Source organism: Schistocerca serialis, chromosome 5 (genome assembly GCF_023864345.2).
Source record: "Schistocerca serialis cubense isolate TAMUIC-IGC-003099 chromosome 5, iqSchSeri2.2, whole genome shotgun sequence".
Classification (NCBI taxonomy): domain Eukaryota; kingdom Metazoa; phylum Arthropoda; class Insecta; order Orthoptera; family Acrididae; genus Schistocerca; species Schistocerca serialis.
Genome location: NC_064642.1, coordinates 36,946,153 through 36,973,155, shown reverse-complemented (window position 1 = coordinate 36,973,155; position 27,003 = coordinate 36,946,153). Strand labels below are relative to the sequence as shown.

Here is a 27,003-nt window from a genome sequence, read left to right as displayed (position 1 = left end):
AACATACCCAGTCTTTATACTGCTCCTTTTCGGCTAACCTGTCCCTCCCCCCTCCCCTCCATCTAACATCCTTACTGCACCTAGCTCTCCCATTCTCTACCTCATCTCTGCACACTTCCAGCAGAACTTTATTGCCCCCCACCACACCCTGCCATACCTCCCCCTCCCTGCGCCAGTCTCCTCCTAACCACCATCTGGTTGCCTCACCCATAATACCATGCTGCTCACAGTCTGGATCCAGCTGCCAGAGACTGTGATCTTGTATGTGTGAGTTGCATTTGCGTGAGTGTATGTGTGTGTGTGTGTGTGTGTGTGTGTGTGTGTGTGTGTGTGTGTGTGTGTGTGTGTGTGTTTTGTCTATTTTTGACAAAAGCATTGTCGGCCAAAAGCTAACTTTCCTACAGTCTTTTTGTTGTGCCTTTCTGCATCTCAGCATCTCTGCTATATGAGTGGCAACTATCCTTTTCAGTATATTATAACCTTTTCAAAGTGTTAAAAGGTATAAAATATGTACAGAAAGATTGAAGCAGTTTCAGAAAATGCTTGGACGTATCAGGTGACAGTTTCTTGCACACAAAGGACATATCTCTCTTCTGAATCCACTCAAACATATAAGTTTAATTTATCAAGATTACATTTCAGCATTAACCCTTTCACACTGGTGCTTTGATTGTTGTGTCGTGTGCTGTGGACGAGTGCCAGTCCTGCCCGGCCATGCCCGCTGTACGACGCATTTTTCACGCTCCCCACGGCACTACTCTGTCCTGCTTTCACACTCATAGTGTTATCACAATTGGATTTTATACTATACATTTATTCAAGAAAATATTTATACAAATCACACATGTTTTTGGTATTGTGTGCCGTGTCTGTGCACAAATCCAAATCTGGGGATGTCGATGGAACAGCTGGAGAAGCAGCTACGATAGGTGTTTCACATTCATCATCAGATTCGAACAATAATTTGCTTTCATCCTAAAACTCACTACGCAATGTGAGAGGAAGAGCTTCCTCCACATTATATTGCTTCTATGTCATATTACTTCTAGTAAAAATTAACTGAGGTTAACAACACGTCACTTCAGATTAGAAAGAAGGCGGGAAATGAGCAGTGCAGCTCAAGTGAAACTAACTGAATACAGCTGCCATCAAGTGACTCTGTTGTTAAGTACAGACGTCGAGCAAAGCTGCTAAATGATGCATAGGTCAAACTTCCACATAAGTCGAGCATAGTGAAGCAGAGAAATATGATGCAAAGCGGAACTGCTATAGCAGTCCACCGGCTGGGCACAGGCCGCACTCGACTGCTGCAGCAGTCCATTGGCTGAGCACTACATTCGCTCCCAACTTCTACAGAAGTTCACCATAGCAAAAGTGTTAATTACACTGTGCAGTAATCCATCCATTCTTGAAAAAATCATTCACTCATTCATTCATACATTATATGGTTCATAAATGCAGATTCTGAATAATTTTGAGTTTAAGGGGAATTTACTTAAAAAAACACTTGTGAACAAAAAATCTATTTTCTATCCTAGAGGGAGGGGGAAGGAAGAGAGAGAATCCATTCCATTCCATATCGTATCTTACGGTGATCACGTATATCACTATTCATTTGAAAGTAGCAACTGTTTGCTATGAACAACATTTGTCTTTGGAGGTTTGGCAATGGTGGATAAATATGAGTGGGTAGTATGCTGAATTAAGTTTTTGATTGGGTTGTCGAGATGATGATTATATTCTAACTTGTAATACAGTCAACCAAAAAATATTTTTACACATCGCATTTTGTATATTAAGTGACAAACATCTTCTGGAGCCAGTCCATCATTGTTATTAGTTTAAAATTACACAAGATGACTTTCTATATGATTTGGAGTGAAACTGTTTGCTGTGAACCAAAATGGAACTTTCATACTGCTGTGGACAGTGACTGAAATGAATCTTCCTGACGAATTGAAACTGTGTGCTCGACTGGGAATGTGGAGCAACGTCACAGTTTTCTGCAGGCAACACAATATCAAATGAGACAGATGAGTGTGACTGATGGCTTCAATAACAGCTTGTGATTGCAAGCAAGTCACTTCTGCTTTCCCAATCTCTACAGATGCTATTACATATTCTTATATGAAACTAAATGTTCAGACTGCTGGAGTTTTTCCACCATTCATCTGTGTAGGTATTTTGTCATAAGATAGACAAAAGTCCTATATTTCTTTATGCTATTAACATTGTCTTTTGGTCTGTTAAATTTTTTAAAGTGAAATTAGCTCAGAAGTATATGAAATCAGTGCCCATTAGCACCACATTCTCAACTAATAACAAAATATTTCTGATAAATATATTTCCTTACACATCATACATTAAAACATACCTGTAGGTCTTTGATTGTGAGTTTATGTACATCAGCTTTGACACGACCAACTTCCATCCACATAGTCTTTCGCACATCACGTATGGCGATAGTATAACCCTGAAGAGGTGCACCACCATCAGTTTCAGGGATTCCCCATGCAATCACAACAGCATTTGGGCCTATGGGTCGTACCTCAAGTGGAGCTGTAGGTGGTGATGGAACAGCTAGAAAAAATTAATGTTTTATGTAAGAACACTCACATAGTGGCAATTAAGGTATGTTTAGTGTAATAACCATATAGAAAGTAACCTCATATTTCTTATAACTATGGAGAATTCATTTAGCAACTACACAAAATCCCAGGTTTTCGATTGTTTGAGAATTCATTTAAGATGATTAAAACTACCAGTATTATTAAAATACAACTGAAATTATATCAAAAAGAAAGAAAAAAAAGACGATGAGTTGCAGATAGGCACAACAAAAAGCCTTTGTTGTGCTTATCTGCAACTCAGAATCTCTGCTATATTGTAAATAGCAACTATCCTTTTCATAATATTTTTGTCATTCCATCCTCTACTTTCCATTGTTTAAAAATAAAGTTTCATGATTTCCAGTTTGGTACCTTATTTTGGACTACTACAGAACTTACTTGCATGCTTTTTAAGGGAGACCAGCTCTGTGCCAGCTGGTGGGCTAAGTCCTATGGCATTTTCTGCATACACACGGAAGAAGTACTCAGCCTTATCTTTAAGGTTTTCTATACAGTATTGTAGTACTGATGGTTCAAGTGTAACAACTTTGCTCCACTTCTTTGATGACAGTAGTCTCTTTTCAATTATGTATCCTGTAGAATAGTAAAGGAAAATTATATAGAAATTAATATAAGACAAAATAGCAACTGAAACCACATATTTAACTACCTATAAAATTACATATTTAAATGATGTGCTAGAACCAAATTTCAAATTTGGATGGCTAACATATGCAATTTGAAGCCCAATAAAAGATCATACAAAACAAAGAATATTTAGGTTAAAATGCAGAAGTAATGCAGCTTTTTTCAAGTAGATTTATAGAAATGATATTAGTCAGATGACAGGCTAAATTGATAAAAAAATTTATTGTTCTTAACAAAGTAATTTATTTTCATCTGTGTGGATTCATAAGCAAACAAGAACTATGTGACAGGCACTCCTGTAAACTCCAGAAAAATCCACTGTACATTTCCTGTGTAACTGCCTTGAGTTCTAAAAGTGTGGAGTCAGCTCATCGTTGAGACACACTTTTAAATTTACCATGTATAGACAGCCACACGCACAAGCTAATTATTTAGACAGTCTCTGCATAAGTGAAATAGGTATCACTTTAAAAAGTTTTCTACTGCTTTTTCAAGTTTCATAAATAATTTCCATCTTCTTTCATGCCTTCAGCCACTGACATAATAATCTTAATGAAGAGTAATCAATATCTCTTGCTTTTTTTCTGTTCTTTTCTCTGCTCTCCCCACCCTTCATTAAAAAAATTTTCCTGTAATTCTGCTAATTCTACTCCACCTCTTCATTTAAATTCAGTTTTTTCTGGTTTTTAAAGATAATATTCACATCTGCTGCTGAATATAACAGCTTCACTCCTTATGTCCAGCAATATGAAACTTCCTGACAGATTAAAACTGTGTGCCAGACCAAGACTCAAACTCAGGACCTTTGCCTTTCACGAGCAAGTGCTCTACCAACCAAGCTACCCAAGCACAACTCATGACCTGTCCTCACAACTTTACTTTGACCAGTACCTCATCTCCTTCCCAACTTCACAAAAGTTCTCCTGCAAAAGGCAAGAGCATTTGCTATGAAAGGCAAAGGTCCTGAGTTCAAGTCTCAGTCCAGGACACAGTTTTATTCTGCCAGGAAGTTTCATATCAGCACACACTCCACTGCAGAGTGAAAATTTCAGTCTAGAAATACCCTCCAGGCTGTGGCTAAGCCAGGTCTCTCCAGTATCCTTTCTTCCAGGAATGCTAGTCTTGGAAGTAATTATTAGAACTGACTAACGTCACTCAAACTCGGATTTTCTGTATTTTACTCTTCTTTCAGATTTCATAAATACCCCCCATCTCCTTCCCAACTTCACAAAAGTTCTCCTGCAAAAGGCAAGAGCATTTGCTATGAAAGGCAAAGGTCCTGAGTTCAAGTCTCAGTCCGGGACACAGTTTTATTCTGCCAGGAAGTTTCATATCAGCACACACTCCACTGCAGAGTGAAAATTTCAGTCTAGAAATACCCTCCAGGCTGTGGCTAAGCCAGGTCTCTCCAGTATCCTATCTTCCAGGAATGCTAGTCTTGGAAGTAATTATTAGAACTGACTAACGTCACTCAAACTCGGATTTTCTGTATTTTACTCTTCTTTCAGATTTCATAAATACCCCCCCCCCCCCCCCCCCTCCCACAAAGATAACTGAAAGAGAAGATAGATAACTGTCTAACAAAATTATAGCAATGTAATGTAGTCATATTATGCAAACTTTATGCAGAATACAAAATGTCTACATTACCTGTTAGTTCAGTTCCACCTGTACTGGCAGGGGGCCCCCACTGCAGAGTGACACTCTTGCTTGTGAAATCAGTAATATGTAGATCAACTGGTGCAGATGGGGCACCTAAAAAAATAGAAATGAAGTCAGTTTTTTCACAGAAGTTACACTCTTCACAGTAACACAAAGAAACAATCAACAAAATACTTTTATTCTAAAAGATGTATAGAAGATTCCACAGAATGTGTACTCTTAAAGTGCAAATGCAAGGGGATGTGAACACTAATTCTTCTTCTTTTGATGTGTGGCACCACATTTTCCTTGATCACTGCAGTTTGCGGTTTTCTTCTCCCCCTCCCCCCCCCCCCCCTCCCACACACACACACACACACACAAATCCAGTCAGTATTAATTCATTCATTACATTTTATGAATCCTATCTGAAGGAGAACCTACAGGAATAAGGAAAAGGTTAAGATATGCATTAGCAAAGTGTAGCATCTGCTACTACAGCATTAATAATAATGGACTATCAACATATACTCAGATTAAGTTTAACATTGTAAAATAAACAGCAATGCTACTAGTTCGAGGGAGAAGAGAGGAGGACTGTTGTTTCCTCAGTTATATTACTACTGTTTATATGTTGTTTCAACTTAATATCTGCATGAAAACATGAATGCTCAAGACAAAGCAATAGTCATCTACATGCCACAAGAACAGAAGCCTATTCATAGTAGATGTTTAATAAGCATAATAGGAATTTAATTAGCATTATTCCTTGTCAGGGTACTGAGTGACTTCTCTAACCACTAACTCTTTTGAAATCTTTCTGGTCTTTGCTATTAGCCTTCATTGCCCTGAAGGAGTCACAGTATAAAAAATGAAAAAAAAAGACTGTGGTCTTTGTCCTTATTAGTACTTCCATCTTGATGTAAAGTTTTAATGGTTTGACCAAATTGTTCCAGGAAAATATTCAGCTGGTACCTATGAACAAGCTGTGCCCCACACCATCCTTTTTACCTGCCTGTTATTTACTTGTTCCACATAACCACAGTGATCTCCTTCATAACAGGATTTACAGAACAAAATGAATGAATAACTTAAATAATGAGATTTGTAAAATGAAGTAAATTATTATGCTACATTTTTGTTGTTGATATTGTCCTTGTTGTTGTCCTTTTCACTGCAAATTTTATTCTGGAATTTCATAGTTCAGTGTTTCATTTTTTTCCCTTGAATACGTTTTGGATATGTTATAACATTGCCTAACTGACTCAGAAGCTACATATGAACAAGCTGTGCCCCACACCATCCTTTTTACCTGCCTGTTATTTACTTGTTCCACATAACCACAGTGATCTCCTTTATAACAGGATTTACAGTACAAAATGAATGAATAACTTAAGTAATGAGATTTGTAAAATGAAGTAAATTATTATGCTACATTTTTGTTGTTGATATTGTCCTTGTTGTTGTCCTTTTCACTGCAATTTTAATTCTGGAATTTCATAGTTCAGTGTTTCATTTTTTTCCCTTGAATACGTTTTGGATATGTTACAACATTGCCTAACTGACTCAGAAGCTCAAATGAGTAAAAATTAAATGAATATATGAACCAGCTGCTTTTACTTCAGAAATAATTCATGCCTTATTTTCTTTTCCATTTTGTAGTGAACACATGAATCAGAAGCAGACTAAAGTTATTTCTGCTGCTATTCTTCAAGATATTCTGACCCATAATATTGTGGTTTGAACTCCTTATTGCACAAATCTACCAGTGTTCTCTGGAAGGCAGTTATTACATAAAAAGAATTGTCTGTGATCTGCTTCAAAAATGAATTTAAACTTCAATTGTTTTGTGAATGTATGCTTTCCCAGCATATATAGCTGGCGCCAGAAGATGATGAGTGTGTCACTTGTCGAAATGTCGCAGTTTGAAGACACCACCACCCGGCTGGAAGCCCGAGAACTCTTCGCCAGTTCAGTTGTTTTGTTTGCAGCAAAACAAGCTTATCAAATTCATGGTAAAAACAAACAAACAAACAAACAAACACTAACACACAAATCACTTTGTTCGCTTCCATAGAGTTGAGACTGGTTAAAAATTTTCTGCTATAGAAACATAGATTAAAACACCAGTCAAAAACAGATTACTTACTAAAGCCACAATCTATCTACCTCAGATATGTTCTATACATTTTACACTGAGTTGTTAAGAAAATGAGTCAGACATAGTGGTACAATTCACATAGTAATATGTACAGCTTCTCCCCCCCTCCCCCCACTTCCGCCCCCCCCCCCCCCCCCCAGATAAAACATGTTATCTAAAGCAAAGACACAGATGGAAAATACAAATACACTACAAAAAATCAGTAGGGCCTACAGTGTTCTTGCTCTCACAGCATCTGAAAAGTAGATTTTGAAACTACAAACTAACATAAAAGTTTATTATTCAAGATATTATTGTCTTTTGTAACACCAAACATGAGGGGATTAGTGTCTTGCAGTTCCTAAAATTTTAGGGGGACTATCTGTAGAGGACTGTAAAACAAAGTTTAGACAAGGAACATTTAGCACAAGCACAAAGCATTACTTACAATAGCCAGCCACACCTCTTGCTCGAAAAGCACCTAACATTACCAACAAAGCGTTTGTTGCATACTTGGGTGGAATTTTTCCTGTGAAAATAGTTAATAGAGAGAAAAGCTATAAAGCACAAATAGCAGTTAATAGCACTAAGGTAAGTTATCTTCATGAAAACTTCTGCCTTCAGATTCACAAAGACAGGACAAACATGCATAGGCATATTGTAAAATCACATCCCAAAATAATAAGATTACATTGCATTTTCTCCGATCTTATACATTGAACCCATGTTTAAAAGTTTCAGTTTTGCACAAGCAGATTTTCACAATTACTCAGAAACAAAGCCGACAATTTTTTTTTTTTTTTTTTTTTTTTTTTTTTTGGGCTAAATCATTGGCTACTATAGCCATGGAAGCATATTTATGCACACAGTCTAAATCTTCAGTAAAGTTTCACTTCAGTGCACACACTTGTGTGGAATGAAATATTTTATTTCAGAGACTATGAATGAGAGGCAATTACAGTCAATATAACATTACCCTCCCAATGAAAAAAAAAAAAAAAAAAATCATATTTCATTACTCCTTTTAACACTGGAGGCAAAGCTGTGAATACAAATTAGTGTTCAGCATGTCTGGAAATTCAAGTTACTGAGCAATTTTTCTGTAATTATCAATATCATTCCAAACTTAAGAAAATAAATATCATGCTTCCTTATTTCGCCATGCACTCCAAAAATTTCTTCTGTTTGTAATGGTAAATATGATAACTAAACTACCAAAAAATTAGTTAAAACATTTTTTGATATAGGATGTCAGCTTCTGAATAAATTTTTAATTGTGTGGCTCTGCATAAGTATGTTAGAAGCAGAAAAAGAATTATATATATTAATATGAAAAACAGTCTCTTGGTAATAAAGATTATTAGGAAACAAAAACTGTTTCTTACTTATTCTCATTCCAACAGTAATTGCATCTTCGGGAGCAAATGGTACACTGAGACCAACTTCATTTCTAGCTGTTATCCTGATATTATGCGATGAATTCGTTTTAAGTCCAGAAACTTCAATGTGAGTCACATCTTTTGTTGTGCTTCCAACCTGTTAGCATTGTATTCCTTATGTTACATACTGCAATCTGGTGATATTTTACAGATAAATTTCAGAAAGATAGTAGGTTTTTATACCGTATTAATTTAATGCACACTTTATTTGAATACATAATAATGTTACCATTGATTTTGTCAAAATTTACCCATTTATTATACAAATGAACATAAGTGCAGAAAATGCACAAGTACATAAACTTTTTCTTAAATCATATTCAGACTGCACCAAACCTTAGCCTACATTTTTTCAGGTTGTTTTGGGATGTCAATAAAATAAAGTTAACTAGTCACTGCAAATTAGAAGAAAGGAAACAAAATAATAGTATTCTGTTATTGGTGAGGGATGCCCATGAGTATAGAGTGAGACTGTCCCAACTTCCTGGCAGCAACCAAACAAAGTGCCTGATAATGACACTTTGTTTTTGAAATATTTGGCATGTTTGCCAAAATGGTCTAATAACTTTAACATACATAACATTTGCTATGAAGAAGTTCCAAAGCGGCACTGACTGGACTCGTAGGTGTAAATTTCACCACATAAAAGTGATAGAAGTGAACTAAAAATGGTAATAACTGTAAGTTGTGTAACAAAAGATTCAGGAAAGGTATCCAGACCAAAATAAACATAAAGGAGATAACTGTGGACTACTCCTGGTCATGCGATATTTGTTTAACAGGAAAGTGTCTTCTTACTATGATAGATAGGAGGGAATGATATGTTGCTTGTGTGGAACATTTTCTCCAGCCAGCCATGGACCATAATGTATTTCAGTGAGACATTACAAAAACACCGAAAGTGTACAACTTACAATTTTCAATATAATCTAGTACAAGGAGCAATCTTAGATTGTAAGTATGTAATTTCAGGTTCAGGGGAAAATGTCTTAATACAAGTTTATATATGCGGGTAGAGTGATTTGCCTATTGCATAAAGCTGATTGTTAAGCCAATCAAATAGGTTCCCATTGGATTCAAATTTGGGAGGACAACTGTTAAAATCTGTGTCCAGCCATCCAGATTTAAGTTTTCCATGATTTCCCTACATCACAGCAGGCAAATGCTGAAATGGTTCCTTTGAAAGGGAAAGGCCGATTTCCTTCCCCGACCTTGAAACATTCCCAGCTTGTGCTCCATCTCTAATGACATCAAGGCTAATGGGATTTTAAAACCTAATTTTCCTTCCTCCTTTAGACAGTTACCAACAGATTAAAAAGGTAAAAGATCTCACAATATCCCAGTCTTCCATTCTCAGGAAGTTGTTACTTCATCATGTATATTTTTTACATTTGTTTGTCCATAAGTACTCAAAAGGTTGGCTGATTTTGATGATTCTGGATGTGTTTTATACAGGATGGACCCATATCATCATTAACTGGTAGCAGCTACTACTGGTACAGTACAAACAAAATACAACTTTTTGAATTTGCATGGGTAAAGCAGACTGGATATGGTCACCTTTTGAGTTGTCTACTTGCCACACAGAAGTCACAATGATTCAGCAGTGTATGCTGTATTTTATTTTTTTTACTAAAATGAGCCTTGTATGGAATATCTACTATTTTTGATACATAAATTATTTTGGAAAAAGATGATCCAGACACGTTTTTTCCGCAACAATCCTTGCTTGGCTCATTTCAGTTCTCTGTATTAATCAGAAATTGTCTTCAACAATGTAAACTATTAAGATTTTATGCCACTAGACACCCAAAGGTATAATGGTATCTGTCTCATGTAATAACCAATGAGATACAATAAAAATAGATTTAATTTCTCTTTCAGAGTAAAATAACTGTTTGCTCCTTTTTGTAATCTCTTCTTGGATGTTGATTTTTTGTTTTCAAACGTTTTTATCTTCTCCCATAATTTTTTTCACCATATCTTCCCTGCACATCTTGGTAATTACCTTACTTCTCCCCCCAGCTTCCTCCTACCCCCTCCCCCCTCCCCTCTCTTAATTGTGTGAGGCTGTCTTTTTCAAAATTCATTTTTCTATTACTGCTGTGAGCGACTTCTCTCTCTCTCTCTTTCTATCTCCCCCTCCCACCTACTTTTATCATACTCATACCTCCCACTACTTCTCATGCCTTTCATATCACTTACTTCTTACAACCTTTACAACCACACGTTAACAGCATCACCAAAGCCACAGATAGATGCATTTTTGTGTGAGGTTGTTTATGTACTCAAACTAGAAAAAGATCTGTAGTTCACAAGCTATGTCTATGCTGTTACATATTTCTGAATGGTACTTTACATCAGTTACAAGTGAGTGGCTGTAATTTTTAATTTTTGTTTTTTTTCCATCCAGAATAACTATTAATTGTAATGTTGTAAAAAAGTTGCATTAGCAATGTATGCTATTCTGTCAATACATTCTGTACTGAAAGATTTCACACAGTATAACGACTGACCTTCTGCCAGGCCTTCTTCCCCACTTCTCTGCGTTCTACAACATATTCCAGCACTGGAGCACCTCCATCTGATTCTGGTGATTGCCAAGCGACAGTGAAAGATGTCTCAGTCATACCTGAGACATGTAGTGGTCCTCTTGGGGCAGACGGTTTATCTGAAAATAAAACAAAATATTTGTTTCTCTCACTTGAAGAAATAACTTTACAATCATAAATACTTTATCACCGAGAACAGTGCACATGTGCAGATCTCTCTCTCTTCTTAGTACACACTTCTCCCATGACCACGCCACACTGTCTTAGCAGGAAATGGGAAAATTGCAAACAAACTGCATTACATGGCTATGCAGTTGTCCAGTGACTACTGAACACCTGGCATGCCACTTTGTTTCACATTTCTCATTAACATAGATCACAAACAAAGCAAATTATGACTTATTCATTTTTGGTATGCTGAAGATATAATAAAATGTAAATCTGGCACAAACTGTCAGCAGACAGTCAGACACAGGTTGCTTCATAGATTTTCATCCTTCAGTTTGGCATGAAATTATTACTTTAGTTACATAATGAGATAATAAGCATGTTGATCAAAACATTGTTACCACCTGTGAAATGTTGCACTGGAGACATTGAAATTCTATCTGAGGAAAACTTTGTAGAACTCCTGGATGGTTCTAACACAAAGGAATTTGTATTTTACACAGTAATTACACTGCATACTGATTGGGTCCATCTGTAAATGCAACACGGGTGCTTGCAACTGAAGAGCCAAACAGTCTTGAAAAGAGCCCAAAAACAGACGAGAAACTGACAATGTCCTGAAAATGTGTGAAAATGTTTTTTCAGTGGTGCAATCAATTCTTCCAAATTTGCATTTCCTTTAACTCTAGAGACTTTAGGGAAACGGATAGGGTTCTTTGCCAGAAGTTGTCCCTTCAACAATGTGATTTACTTTTTAAATACATCCAGATTCCCCATCAAATCACAAATAAATTGCACTTCATCTTGCAACATATTACTGAGAGCATCCAAGGGTGCACTCAAGTCCACTAAAAATGCAAGGTCTGCAGTCCATTCTGGGTATTGTAATCTTGTTTCCTGCTTCTCTTTCTCCTTCAGAAGTTCAACAATAGCGAATCTTAAACCAAAAAAGTGTTCCATGCATACCCCTTGGCACAACCCATGTACTTTGCAGCAATACGCAGGTTGTTTCACTGTTCTTGTAACAGGCTTCAAGGGATACAGTTTTGATAAGTAAGAAATGTTTTGATGTAAAGTAAGTTTGAAGATCAGATCACTTTCAAATCTCCCACTACATGGTATGCACACAGGCGAGACAATGAGCTCTCATCTGTGTATTCTACAGGAGCCTACAGCATGTGCAATGTTTTGAGTGTTCATCACTGGGTTCTTTTACACCTGATGAAGGACTCCCCTTTCAAAGCTGAGAATGCACTGTGTCTGTGTAGCAACACAGTCAATACTCCCAGTAGTGAATGTCACTAGTTGGTGGCTACATGCAAAAAAGATAATAAATAAATAAAGTAGCAGTTTCTCACTCCTCACAGCTGTTGCTGTAATTGGAGAAAAATGATACATCATGTTTAATTACAACAGGGACTAACTAAAAAGCCATCTTGTCTGTTTGAGTGTGTACTGTGAAGCTGGAGATTTGAAGGGGACCCGATCTTCAAATTTCTTTGTATCCACGCAGGGAATTTCTGGACATGGTTTCTTATCAAAACTTTATCAACTATTTTTCTCTCTACGACTCTTAGAAATCTATAACAGAGACAACCTATAATAGACACTGTGGGGCATCCAGTATAATATCTTCATACTCTTTGTTCAATTCCAGCAAAAACTGTTGAAACTGGCAGTGTAATAATGCATGTGACTCAAGAAAATTAACTATTTGCACTGCCAATATCATCACGTGCTCCATGCCTGCAAATTTAACACAAAGTGCTTTCAGAGATAGAAAACAATTAATCCCATGAAAATCATCTGCTGATCATTGTACTTCTTTGCTCTTTCAGCATGTAATCTTTACGTTTTTTGTGAATATTGTTTTAATGCCATTCTACAACAAATTTGCAGTGCCTGTTGAATATGCAACTGCATAATAGTTATTGAGAATTCTCATCTCTCTCTTTGAAAAAAGAACTGGTTCCCATTCATTATTAAAGGTTTGTGATGACAGGTAGCGAGATTACCTCTTTATGTGCAAACAGTCACTAAAACTTTGATTTTTTTATGCCATGAGCAAATAGTGAGGGATAAAATAGCAATACTGCTACAATTCTGTCATACTGCAGAAATTCATGCCGACCGAATAATGCCACACCAAATACCACAAGGAATAGTGTCGCATCATGCTTTACTGTTTAGTTCTCAACAAATCTGATGGATCTAGCAAAGCCAAGATGAATTGAGAGGCAGTGAGGCAGGCCGAGACCCCAGAATGCATGCATGCAGCATACTTTGCAAGTAGAAGTTTTGCATGCTGGTTTATATGCCAACTAGCTCTGCAGATGACGAAGAAATTGAAGAAATGTATGATGAAATAAAAGAAATTATTCAGATTGTGAAGGGAGACGAAAATTTAATAGTCATGGGTGACTGGAATTCGAGTGTAGGAAAAGGAAGAGAAGGAAACATAGTAGGTGAATATGGATTGGGGGACAGAAATGAAAGAGGAAGCCGCCTGGTAGAATTTTGCACAGAGCACAACATAATCATAACTAACACTTGGTTTAAGAATCATGAAAGAAGGTTGTATACATGGAAGAACCCTGGAGATACTAAAAGGTATCAGATAGATTATATAATGGTAAGACAGAGATTTAGGAACCAGGTTTTAAATTGTAAGACATTTCCAGCGGCAGATGTGGACTCTGACCACAATCTATTGGTTATGACCTGTAGATTAAAACTGAAAAAACTGCAAAAAGGTGGGAATTTAAGGAGATGGGACCTGGATAAACTAAAAGAACCAGAGGTTGTACAGAGATTCAGGGAGAGCATAAGGGAGCAATTGACAGGAATGGGGGAAATAAATACAGTAGAAGAAGAATGGGTAGCTTTGAGGGATGAAGTAGTGAAGGCAGCAGAGGATCAAGTAGGTAAAAAGACGAGGGCTAGTAGAAATCCTTGGGTAACAGAAGAAATATTGAATTTAATTGATGAAAGGAGAAAATATAAAAATGCAGTAAGTGAAACAGGCAAAAAGGAATACAAACGTCTCAAAAATGAGATCGACAGGAAGTGCAAAATGGCTAAGCAGGGATGGCTAGAGGACAAATGTAAGGATGTAGAGGCCTATCTCACTAGGGGTAAGATAGATACCGCCTACAGGAAAATTAAAGAGACCTTTGGAGATAAGAGAATGACTTGTATGAATATCAAGAGCTCAGATGGAAACCCAGTTCTAAGCAAAGAAGGGAAAGCAGAAAGGTGGAAGGAGTATATAGAGGGTCTATACAAGGGCGATGTACTTGAGGACAATATTATGGAAATGGAAGAGGATGTAGATGAAGATGAAATGGGAGATATGATACTGCGTGAAGAGTTTGACACAGCACTGAAAGACCTGAGTCGAAACAAGGCCCCCGGAGTAGACAATATTCCATTGGAACTACTGACGGCCGTGGGAGAGCCAGTCCTGACAAAACTCTACCATCTGGTGAGGAAGATGTATGAGACAGGCGAAATACCCTCAGACTTCAAGAAGAATATAATAATTCAAATCCCAAAGAAAGCAGGTGTTGACAGATGTGAAAATTACCGAACTATCAGCTTAATAAGTCACAGCTGCAAAATACTAACACGAATTCTTTACAGACGAATGGAAAAACTAGTAGAAGCGGACCTCGGGGAAGATCAGTTTGGATTCCGTAGAAACACTGGAACACGTGAGGCAATACTGACCTTACGACTTATCTTAGAAGAAAGATTAAGGAAAGGCAAACCTACGTTTCTAGCATTTGTAGACCTAGAGAAAGCTTTTGACAATGTTGAGTGGAATACTCTCTTTCAAATTCTAAAGGTGGCAGGGGTAAAATACAGGGAGCGAAAGGCTATTTACAATTTGTACAGAAACCAGATGGCAGTTATAAGAGTCGAGGGACATGAAAGGGAAGCAGTGGTTGGGAAGGGAGTAAGACAGGGTTGTAGCCTCTCCCCGACGTTGTTCAATCTGTATATTGAGCAAGCAGTAAAGGAAACAAAAGAAAAATTCGGAGTAGGTATTAAAATTCATGGAGAAGAAATAAAAACTTTGAGGTTCGCCGATGACATTGTAATTCTGTCAGAGACAGCAAAGGACTTGGAAGAGCAGTTGAATGGAATGGACAGTGTCTTGAAAGGAGGATATAAGATGAACATCAACAAAAGCAAAACAAGGATAATGGAATGTAGTCTAATTAAGTCGGGTGATGCTGAGGGAATTAGATTAGGAAATGAGGCACTTAAAGTAGTACAGGAGTTTTGCTATTTGGGGAGCAAAATAACTGATGATGGTCGAAGTAGAGAGGATATAAAATGTAGGCTGGCAATGTCAAGGAAAGCGTTTCTGAAGAAGAGAAATTTGTTAACATCCAGTATTGATTTAAGTGTCAGGAAGTCATTTCTGAAAGTGTTCGTATGGAGTGTAGCCATGTATGGAAGTGAAACATGGACGATAAATAGTTTGGACAAGAAGAGAATAGAAGCTTTCGAAATGTGGTGCTACAGAAGAATGCTGAAGATTAGATGGGTAGATCACATAAATAATGAGGAAGTATTGAATAGGATTGGGGAGAAGAGAAGTTTGTGGCACAACTTGACCAGAAGAAGGGATCGGTTGGTAGGACATGTTCTGAGGCATCAAGGGATCACCAAATTAGTATTGGAGCGCAGCGTGGAGGGTAAAAATCGTAGAGAGAGACCAAGAGATGAATACACTAAGCAGATTCAGAAGAATGTAGGTTGCAGTAGGTACTGGGAGATGAAAAAGCTTGCACAGGATAGAGTAGCATGGAGAGCTGCATCAAACCAGTCTCAGGACTGAAGACCACAACAACAACAACAACAATAGCGTAATTCAATATTCATACAGAAACTTAAAGTACAATAATAAAAATGGAATGCATGAATGACGGATGTAAATTATAATGCTATTTTATAAGAATGCCGGCATTCTGGCCCAAGATGCTGAAGTTGGAAGTCGAGTGTGCATGAGGTATGCTGGCTTGTGTGTTTGAGTGGTGTGTGTCTTTCTTTACTGATGAAGGCTGTGGCTGAAAGCTCTATGTAAGTGTCTTTTAAGTGTGCCTGTCTGAAACTTAACATGTCTTCTTTGTAATAGATAGCATTCTGTCTTTTCCTATATTGCTGATATTCCTACCTGGAGTTTGTATTGCTTCATTTTGCAACATTAAGTCTAGATATGTCATCAACATGACTGGTACTGTACTCAAAAGCTATAGGTTTATTTTTCCTACTCAGCTGCATCTACTTCCATTTTTACACATTTAGAGCCAGCTGCCATCCATCACACCAAACATAAATTTTATCTAAGTCACATTTTTTCACCCCACAGTCACTCATCTTTGACGCCACAGCACTATTCAGGAAACAACTGCAGATTGCTGTCTGTGCTGCCTGCCACATCATTTTATGTATATAGAAAATAACAGTGGTCCTATCACATTTCCCTGGAGCACTCCTGATGAAAGCATTGTCTCTGATGAACATATGCCATCAAGGACAACATAATGGATTCTTTCACTTAAGAAGTCTTAGAGCCACTCACATATCTGGGGATCTATTCCATATGCTCATGACTTCATTAACAGTCTGCAGAGGGGTACCATGTCAAATGCTTTCCAGAAATCTAAGGATATGGAATATGCCTGTTGCCTTTCATCCATAGTTCACAGTACATCATGTGAAAAAAGGGCAAGCTGAGTTTCACACAAGCAATGCTTTCTAAAACCATGCTGATTTGTGGACATAAGCTTTTGGGCCCTAGGAAATTTATTATGTTTGAATTCACAACATGTTCTAGAATTCTGCAGCAACCTTAAGTTAGGGATATTGATCTGTAATTTTGTGGGTCTGTTCTTTTATCCTTCTTATATATAGGAGTCAACTGAGCTTCTTTCCAGTCACCTGTGACTTTGCATTTGGGCAAGAGATTTGTGATAAATGAAAGCTAAGTAAGAAGCCAATGCTGTAGAGTACTCTTTATAAAACTAAGTTGGGCAACTTATTCATTTTCAACTCTTTCAGTTGTTTCTCCATGCCAGGAATGCTTTTTACTATGTCATCCATACAGGACACTGTGTAATGGTCAAATGACAGTATGTTTGTACCATTCTTTGGCATGAACGATTTCTTAAACGTGGAATTTAAAACTTTGGCTTTCATTTTCTATCTTTGGTTGCCATACTGGACTGGTCAGTGAGTGACTGGTTGCAAGCCTTATATCTGCTTAGCAATTTTACAAAGGACCTGTATTTTCTTGGGTTCTCAGCCAGATCTTTTGCTGAGGTATGACGGTGGTGGTTGTTGTATGCTTCATGCATAGATCTTTTCACAGATGCATGAATCTCTACTGACCTTTGCCTGTTGCCATTTGTGTATCATCTTTTGAAAATATACAATGTTTACAATCAGTTCCAGAATTTTATCTCAGTCCTGATTCTATCAGCAATGGATTTTGTGAAGGTTGACCACAATCACTTGTTCCAGAAACATTGACATTGTGCACAACAGTGTTATAGAATTGACAGCTGGTGCATATGATTCGACTACTCTTCAGACAGCCTTGTACCATTCCTTGCCCACTGGCTGCACAGACTCTGACAAATACAAGGAAACAATCCGAAATCTTGAACATGGCAGCAATCAGCATCTGTTGAACTATGGATGAAATGGGAATTGTACAGCTAATCAGAACTGTGTCAAAAGTTTATTCAGGTTTCGACAGATATAAACCTGGCTTCCTCAGATAAAGTAATAACACATGTTACATATTGTGTCAAAACAGAATCAAAGTCAGGAGGCTCAGTGAACACTTAAAAAAAAATAAAAATTAAAAAATTAAAAAAAAGTTCAAATGTGTGTGAAATCTTATGGGACTTAACTGCCAAGGTCATCAGTCCCTAAGCTTACACACTACTTAACCTAACACCCATGCCCGAGGGAGGACTCAAACCTCCGCCAGGACCAGCTACACAGTCCACGACTCCAGCGCCTTGGACCGTTCGGCTAATCCCGTGTGGCAGTCAACACTAAAATGGTACCACATAAATAATACAGCTTAGCCATAAAGCTTAGTCAACAGTACAAACAATCCATGTAAAACCTAAGCCTTATGGATAATGTGGATTTTTCTATATCAGATTGTTTGCTTATGGCATTTGAGTACAATAAATAACAGATTATACTGAAAATGCAAAGATGACATTCAGAACTCAATATCCTGAAATTGTGTTTTTTACATTGGAAAAAGGAAACATTATATAGCAATACTGATAAAAATACTGTGCTCTATCTTTTACCCCTTTTCTAGACCTTCTTCACCACATCCTACCATCCTTATAGATCACAACTGAAATTGGTACTTGTGATGTGATCATAAATAATATTCTGATAATGTCATATATGCAGCATTAGTAAGTATAATTGACTCCTCCAAAGCTCTTTTTTCAGTTCATAATATTTAGAACACAATGTACTTCCGTTAAAGCATCTTAATATTTAAATGGGACTGAAGTTCATTGCTTACCAAATTTGCTTCTAATGGTGACTGGGTCACTCTCAAGTGGCTCTGATGTTCCTACTGGATTCTCAGCAATAATTCTGAACATGTACTCTGAATCCTCTCTCAAACGTTGTACACAATATGACGAGACATCTTTCTCTACGTCAGCAACCTGAATTAATAATAATCAATCAATTAATTGACAGATAATGCTTCTTCTAATGTAAGTTCAGTTCTCAAATCTATTATGAGCAACATCATACCTTCATCCACACCATCTTCTCAACATCACATTTTTCAACAGAGTATTTAGAAAGCTCAAGGCCACCATCATCTGCAGGGGGTTTCCATTCGAGAACCACAGAATCCTTTCGGATATCTTTTACAATAATTGGCCCTTCTGGTTTGCTTGGCTTGTCTGAAATATTAATTTTTATGGTTGTTAGACACTAATAATGACTGACAGAAACATGAAACTTGTCTCTTAGTGTAGTACAGTTATACTATGCAAATGAAGAAAACTGCAATAGCCCACTGAAAACACTTACTGTATCTTATTGAGAACACTTGAGTTCTAATAAACAAATAGAGCAGAAGGCCAAATATTCGAACTATGTATTTATTATAAATGCTTAAAGGAGCATTGTAGAAGGATGCTTTTGGGAAGTCCCTCAATCATTCTTCACAGCTAGTTTATGAGTTTTTCAATGACTCATTACTCTACTACATGACACTCAGTAAATAAATATTTTTACTTTAGTACGATTTGCAGCCCACTCAAAAAAAAAGTGACTAAATTAATAATTAAAGTGACTAATTTGGAATGTAAAACATGAATTGCAATTTTTATAACTGCTATCTGCAAAAACTGTAATTCTAACAGCAAAATACATTAAATAATTTCCCGCACTAGAAATCATCCCGAATTTTGTTTTTAGACCTACACAAGATTACTGTTGTAAGAAAACAGGTAGTAGATAAAAGACACTTATGTAACAAAATGACTTCTCCACAGTACACTATCGTTTGGAAAAAGAGACAAGACTTCCAGGCTCCTTCATCCTGAGGTTTCAGTGTTATATCACTGGAATATCTTTCCAGGGAAGTGTTTCAATACTACAATATACAGAATGTGCTGCTTAGTGGTGGAAGATCTATTGATACACATGATGTGCATTGCTAATGGGATCAAATGGTATCTCAAAACAAGATAGTCAGACAATCAAAGAGTAATATGATACATCACCATCACTGCATGACAAAATGAAGAAAAATTCATGGTCTGCTCTTAATTACAATTTCAGGGTTCTGCAACTGATGGAGGAGCTGGTGGCTGGAAGTAAAACAGTATCATAATAATAGGAAATCTCTGTGGGAAATGCAGTCAAACTCTGCAGATGAACTTAACATAACTGCATTCAACTGGTAAGCTAATCAAACAGATGTCACCAAGTGATATCTGCACATTGGAGGTGCCTCTCTTCCCTATTGGTCACATTATTTTGTAGTGTCATATAGTACATTGATAATGTAGATAACCATAATCTGACAGCCAGTTCCACATCCACATGAATCTCTTTGCATCTAATCTGAAACCTGTGGAAGACCTACACTGGATGAAATGAAAGATTCATATGCCAAAATTCGTGCTTACTATTGGAAAAGCATGTGTCACTGAAAAATGTAATCCCGTGACAACTTAGTAAGGATTAAGGCAAGTTGTTCTGTCTTTGCCCAAAAGGGCACAGGTACCATTAACTACTTGCAGCTCACACGAATGTCTAACTCATCTGTTGGCCCATCACTGTTCATGTGTACCTGCCTGCCCATGCAGAGGCATCCGAGCTAGAACAGCTCAGATTAAATGAACCAACGCTCTGGAAACAGATCTCCATTTCCAACTCTGTTATTTATACCACGCATTGTTAGTATCCATAAGGTAACATTTTTGATAGATCACTTCCTATGGTAAATGAATATGGATGGACTGGTCACCAATCCAAACTGCAGCCCACTGAGTTAAATGTCTCACAGTTGACACAAAGACAATCTGTATGGTAAATGTCAGTATCGACTGGTGACTTGAGAGTTCAGTTAGTATATGACCCACACAGAAACAGGAAATAGCTCCGCCACAGTTTAGCACAGTTTACATGTCACATGAAACTCTTTGCCCTGGGAGGTTAGTGTATCAAGGGTAAAGTTGTGGGATTCTAAGCATTCATAGATCTTGTTATCTGCAGGGTGTGGGAAAAAACATGCAAAAACTTTAAAAAATGGATGCTTGAACATAAATGCAGATGCTAAGCAAGCCTGCAGGTTGAACCGTTGTATTTGATCATAAACAGGACATGTCCTCAATACACTGCAAGTATTAGTCAAGGTCAGAACAGTGTTCTGTGTAGTTGTGATTGCATTATGTCACAGCTTAGTGCATTCAAATGTGGGCAAATTGTTGGTGCTCATATGGAAGGTGTTTACATATCCAAGGTAGCTGAAGTATTTGTCATTCCAAGAGATGCCATATAAAGATTCACACTGCATCCAGGAGAACTGGAAAAAGCATCATCCTCTAAGCCAAAACATGGATGAAAATGTGTGCTGAGTGACTGTGACAGATAGTCACAGAAGAGGCTTGCGGAACAGTAGGGGAGCAACTGCTGTAAAAGTCACTAAAAGTTACTGCAGAACTAAATGTTGTACTCATGAACCCTGTCAGCACCAAAACAACATTAAAGGAGACCCATAAGTAGGGAACTGCAGAACGTCTGGGATATTAAGAAATAGTTGAATGGCATTTCGTCAGATATGTCTTGTTTCACACTATTTTCAACTTCTGGTTGAGTTTACTTCACAAGAGTGAAAAATGATAGGGGTCTGGCGGTGATTTGGGCAGCCATATCATGGTATTGCACAGACACCATTGTTACTCTGCAGTGTTGCTTTGCTGCCAAAGATATGTGACCATTTTGGATGATCAGGTCCATCCCATGGAACAATGTCGATTCTCCAATGGTGATGCTGTGTTCCAAGACGACAGAGCCCCTGTTCACACAGCTCGCACCATCCAGGACTGGTTTTGTGAGCACGAGGGTGAACTGCCGCATCTCTCCTGGCCACCGCAGACACATCTTAATATTACTGAGCCTCTACTTTGGAGAGAAGGGTGCGTGACTGCTATCCAGTTGCTTTATCACCACCTGGAGGTGGCCACTGTTTTGTAGGAAGAAAGGTGTAAGATTCTCTTGAAAGCCATACGAGACTTTTATTTATCCATTCCAAAATGACTGGAGGCTGTTTTGAATGCCAGCGCTTTTCCTATACTTAATTAGGCATGGTCGTGTGTTGTGTTTTTGGTGTTTCCATACATTTGTCCTCTCCCTGAATTTACGTATTTAAATATGAACCAGAAACACAGGTTATTAGTAATGAAAGCTACAACAACCCCAAAGTAATGCCATATGAATGTATGAGTTCCTTAAAGTTGGAAAAACCGGCCGGGGTGGCCGAGCGGTTCTAGGCGCTACAGTCTGGAAACGCGTGACCACTACGGTCACAGGTTCGAATCCTGCCTCGGGCATGGATGTGTGTGAAGTCCTTAGGTTAGTTAGGTTTAAGTAGTTCTAAGTTCTAGGGGACTGATGACCTTAGAAGTTAAGTCCCATAGTGCTCAGAGCCATTTTTTTAAATTGGGAAAAAAGAAAGATAATATGTTAATAAGTTCCTTAAACTGGGAAAAAAGAAAGAAAATATGTTAACACAATATATTGGTTCCTTCATTTTTTCCTGACAATTCTGTAGGTGGAGTTTTGCTCTTCCTATACCAAGAGAAGTTTTTTCGTTGTGCCTATCTGCAACTCAGCATCTTCACTATATGGTGAGTAGCAACTATCCTTTTCATAATACTGATGTAGTTAGTTAGGTGTGTAAGCAATGAGGTACAGAGTTTGGAGTTGGAAGAATGCTGGGGTGACGGTGTTTGACAGTGGCACAACTGTGGACATTGGGAATGCTGGTCTGTAGGCAAGTGACATCACTAGTGTATGTAGGGATCCATGTAGTAAAGGGGTGGGGATGGTTGAGAGACATGTCTTTGATACGTGAATCTAGTGGGCAGGCAATCAGTTGGAGGTGTTCATAAACAACAGCTGAGATTCTTTTGGTGGGAGCAAAGTAAGCAGTTATGATGGGGTGCACAGGATTGTTAGGTTTATGGATTTTGGGAAGTATGTACAAGGTGTGTGTGTGTGTGGTGGTCATGGGAGGAGGGAGATGGATTTGGGGAGAGATTATAGACTGGTCTAAGTATTTGAGTTGGGATTTGAGGTTGTGCTGGATATCAGCGATGGAGTCAGTGTGGTAGAGTTTGTACACAGAAGAGTGAGGCAGGCAGAATGCCTCTTGTCATGTAATCACTGTAGTTCATCAAGACAGTGGTGGAGCAGTAGTATGGAAGGAACATGATTAAATTGGGGTCTGTCTCATAGCCATGATTCCCCAGCCCCCCCACCACCACCACTCCCAGCCTTCTCTCTCACCTTGCACATTGAACCTGACACAACACCTCACACCAGTTGAGCTGCAGTTCCAGCACAATGTAATCATCTGGGACAATTAGCTGTGTGTTTGTGTATGTGTACTCTAGCACTGAAGAAGGATGTAGTCGGAAGCTAGCATAGTTCTCAGTCTTGTTTATATGCCCTTCGAAGAATCAACAACTCAGTTATTTGGTGAGGTGTTACCTCTGGTCCTAAATTATTCATGTTCCACATCACCAGGAGTACTAAGAGAGGCAGGCAAACAAAGAGGTGGATCAGGGAACATATTGGAGTATCAGCAAACACACTGGAATGGAAAATGTAATTACAACTATAATGAAAATGAAATGGAGGTGGATTGAATCTATAGCCATTGAATACATGTTTGATGGAATTAGGATGTTATTGCAATCTAAGATATGGAAAAAGACCAAGATGACAAACTAGTGGACTATGGATAAATGACATAATACATGAGAAGACTGTAGGCAGCCTTTTTATGCTCTAAACTTTCACACATTATATTGCATTTTGTCTGCTGTTACTATGAATATATGGCCTATGTCTATATAATATGAACATACAGAAGCTGCAATGAACTGAAATGTATTCCCCACTGTACAATTTATGTCTCTTTTAAATACACTTATTTTTCATTAAATCTGTGCTGATGCCAATACTGTTTGTACCACATTAATTTCCAACACAGCTGGATTATGTGTGATATTACTTTCCCAATTTCAATTTAAGAATTCATGTTTGGTCTACTACACTATTTACAGCTATCATTCTTAGATGTTGAAGATCCTGAGTTAAACTACACGGGTCATGGATACAGACCGATGTCCTGGAAGATATCTGCATAATGTCATAAAATGCACAGTGCTTGAATGAACTGTGAGAAGGATATAGTGTATAGCCAGTAGCACAAGGTTAATTAAAAAAAAAAAAAAATTCAATACCATCAAGAAACTTTTCTACTGAATAATTTTCTGGTCGATTCCACACTTAGACAAAAAGTACTCCATAAAAGTATTTGACTATACTCTCCGCTTGTGAACTGATGGTGCTGCCAGATAATGTAAACAGTTTTAAAAACAAATCAAAATCATTTCTGCTTGATAACTTCTTCAACTTTTGACATGAATTTAATGAACAGCAAAATGTCTACCTTATTGCATTAGGTCTGCATTTGAGAAATTGTATAACACACTAAGATTAAAATTATGTAAATAGTGAGCAAGTAGACACACTTCCATTACAATTTGTATTTGTATTTATCTGCAATCTTTATAAAAAAAATTCTGACACATTTTACATCATACTGTGTTGTCACAAAGGTGATCCACATAACATGCAAACAAGTAAACTAACCTAAACTAAACTTGAAATATTTGTAACTAGACAAAACATATTTCAGGTGAACACCGTATTTTGTACAATGCAGTCACAATAAGAGAAATTACTTAAGAACAAGAAGAAAACAGAGAATTCTGCACTAAGACACAAAGTCACAAGAGGTCAAAAGATCTGTAACATGAAAAGTACATTATGAACAATTCAAAAAAATCACATGCCCCTGGTAAAATGTTATCTCTACATAGCAAACCACAAAGACAATAAATAAACAATAATAGTTTCAAAGAGAGGAAAACTGAGAAGTTATTAATACCTGCTATTTTTCCTGTACTGACAACTGTAAAGTAACAATACAGTGGAGAACATCAATCATGAAGAAGGAAGGAAAAATAATTTAAAAAAAAAAAAAAAAAAAATTAGAAAGTGGGGCCATTGGATGGAATATAATATTATCCTCAGATATAAAGTGTCCCTCCCCCACTCCCACATACACAGAAACACAAAAAGACATTATTTAATGCTTGTTGTATATTTCTTCTACAGTTTCTGTTACACAAAAATGGATACCCCTTCTTTCCTGCCAGTTTTCTATGCAATAGACAGATTTCTGAGTTTCCAGTCACGTTCACACATTTCATTTTTGGCACACAATATATTATTAGCCAGATATCTACTGAAACGTTGTTTGGAAAAAACTATACAGTCACAGAGCTGGACACACAGATAGTCTTTGTCTTTCAAATGAACATGTCCTTTCTTCAACTCAACCTGAAAATTTTGACATACCTCACCAAGTTGCCATTCCCCAACATGAAATGTAGGAATAACAAAGCATGAAAGAAACAGTAAGCCAAGCTGAAAAATAGCAACTGTGAACAGTTTTTAAGACACATGCATGGAAGCAGAATTGTAGCTTGTGAAAGTAATAGAATCATGACAGTAAATAAGTAAGAAGCTATTGATGAGATGCCACAGTGGTAACACTGGTTTCTGTCAGATCACCAAAGTTAAGCACTGTCGGGCTTGACTAACACTCAGATGAGTGACCGTCTGTGTCTACCAAGTGCTGGTGACAAGCAGGGTGCACTCAGCACTTGTGAGGCCAATTGAGAAGCTATTAGATGGAGAAGTAGTGGCTCCAGCCATGAAAACTGGCTACAGCCGGGAGAGCAGTGTGCTGACTACATAGTCCTCCATATCCACATTCGGTGACGTCTATTGGCTGAGGATGACACAACGATTGGTTGGTACTGTTGGGCCTTCTGAGGCCTGTTCGGATGGAGTTTAGTTTAATTGTGAGATATATAAAGTTTGTTGTCTACAGTTTTCTGCATGAATTATTTCCATTCTTTTGGAGGCAATATAATTACTTTTCTCTCTTACGTTCTATTACGTCATTCTCAGAATAATATGAAAGGCAAGTTGATCCTATAATCCCTGAGTAATTTGTATTCTGGGTCTCAAATATCTAAATTACAATAAAAGGCCTTGAAAGAATAGAAACAATAGCTAAAACTTAAACATATCTTCCAATGTTCCACTGACTTCATGGATTTTCTTTTTTGCAGTTCTCTTTGTAGATTTCAAAGTAGTATGTTGGTGCTGAATATGTAAGGTATGGATAAACTTCCTCTTGGATTAACCATACAGGTGGCTATTATTTAAGAGAAAATGACGTATCATTGTAATCAACATAAATTAAGCCTTTGAAGTAAACAGATACCCAAGAATGATTTGGAGCGTAAGTCCGTAAATAGTGAAAGATGTTACTAGTGACAGCATAATCACAGTTGACTGACAGTGAAGAAATTAAACATAAAATACCAATTACATGTGTTCAACTTAACAAGCAAATGGGCACCTTTACACTGGCAATGCAGAAAGAAAGTTAGAAATTACTTGAAGTTATGATTTACAAGTCACAAAATGGAGAACTAATTTAAGATTTCTGTGCAGTGGTAGGAAATGTGTCATCATACTGTTCAATTAGGACCAAGGAATGATGAACTACTGGTCTATTTTCGAAATGAAGCATTTTAGGTAATGTGCTCAGAAAACACAGTGGCAGTTTGTAGTGTTATAATACTGAAAATTGGAAAGATTCTTGACAAGATTAAAATCTTTTGGAGCCAGCAGCAGGCATTTACTCCCTCATCAGAGGCAGTGGCACTTACGACAGCAGCTTCATCATCTAACAGCACAGCACAGAATTCTCATGGACATAACCATCAACGAACCATCCATTTAAAGGAAGGTGACTTACCACCAAGTAACGGAACACACTGATCAGAACAATGTAGTTGACTTTAACAGTTACTTCACAGACTCTGCCTCCTGTATTCTTCTTCACCTCTCAACAC

The 27,003-nt window shown here is 37.5% G+C and overlaps 1 protein-coding gene across 1 annotated transcript in view; it reads right to left on the bottom strand.

Annotated features, from left to right (window-relative positions):
- LOC126481730 (titin) overlaps positions 1–27,003 on the bottom strand; it is a 534,189-nt gene that overhangs the window by 6,898 nt on the left and 500,288 nt on the right. Inside the window, exons 117-123 of the mRNA XM_050105683.1 lie at positions 19,010–19,164; positions 18,771–18,918; positions 10,994–11,148; positions 8,424–8,574; positions 4,908–5,012; positions 3,009–3,203; positions 2,375–2,580 (exon numbers count right to left, since the gene is read on the bottom strand). Of these exons, the coding sequence (XP_049961640.1) occupies positions 2,375–2,580; positions 3,009–3,203; positions 4,908–5,012; positions 8,424–8,574; positions 10,994–11,148; positions 18,771–18,918; positions 19,010–19,164 (1,115 nt within the window). The remainder of the gene's footprint in view (positions 1–2,374; positions 2,581–3,008; positions 3,204–4,907; positions 5,013–8,423; positions 8,575–10,993; positions 11,149–18,770; positions 18,919–19,009; positions 19,165–27,003) is intronic.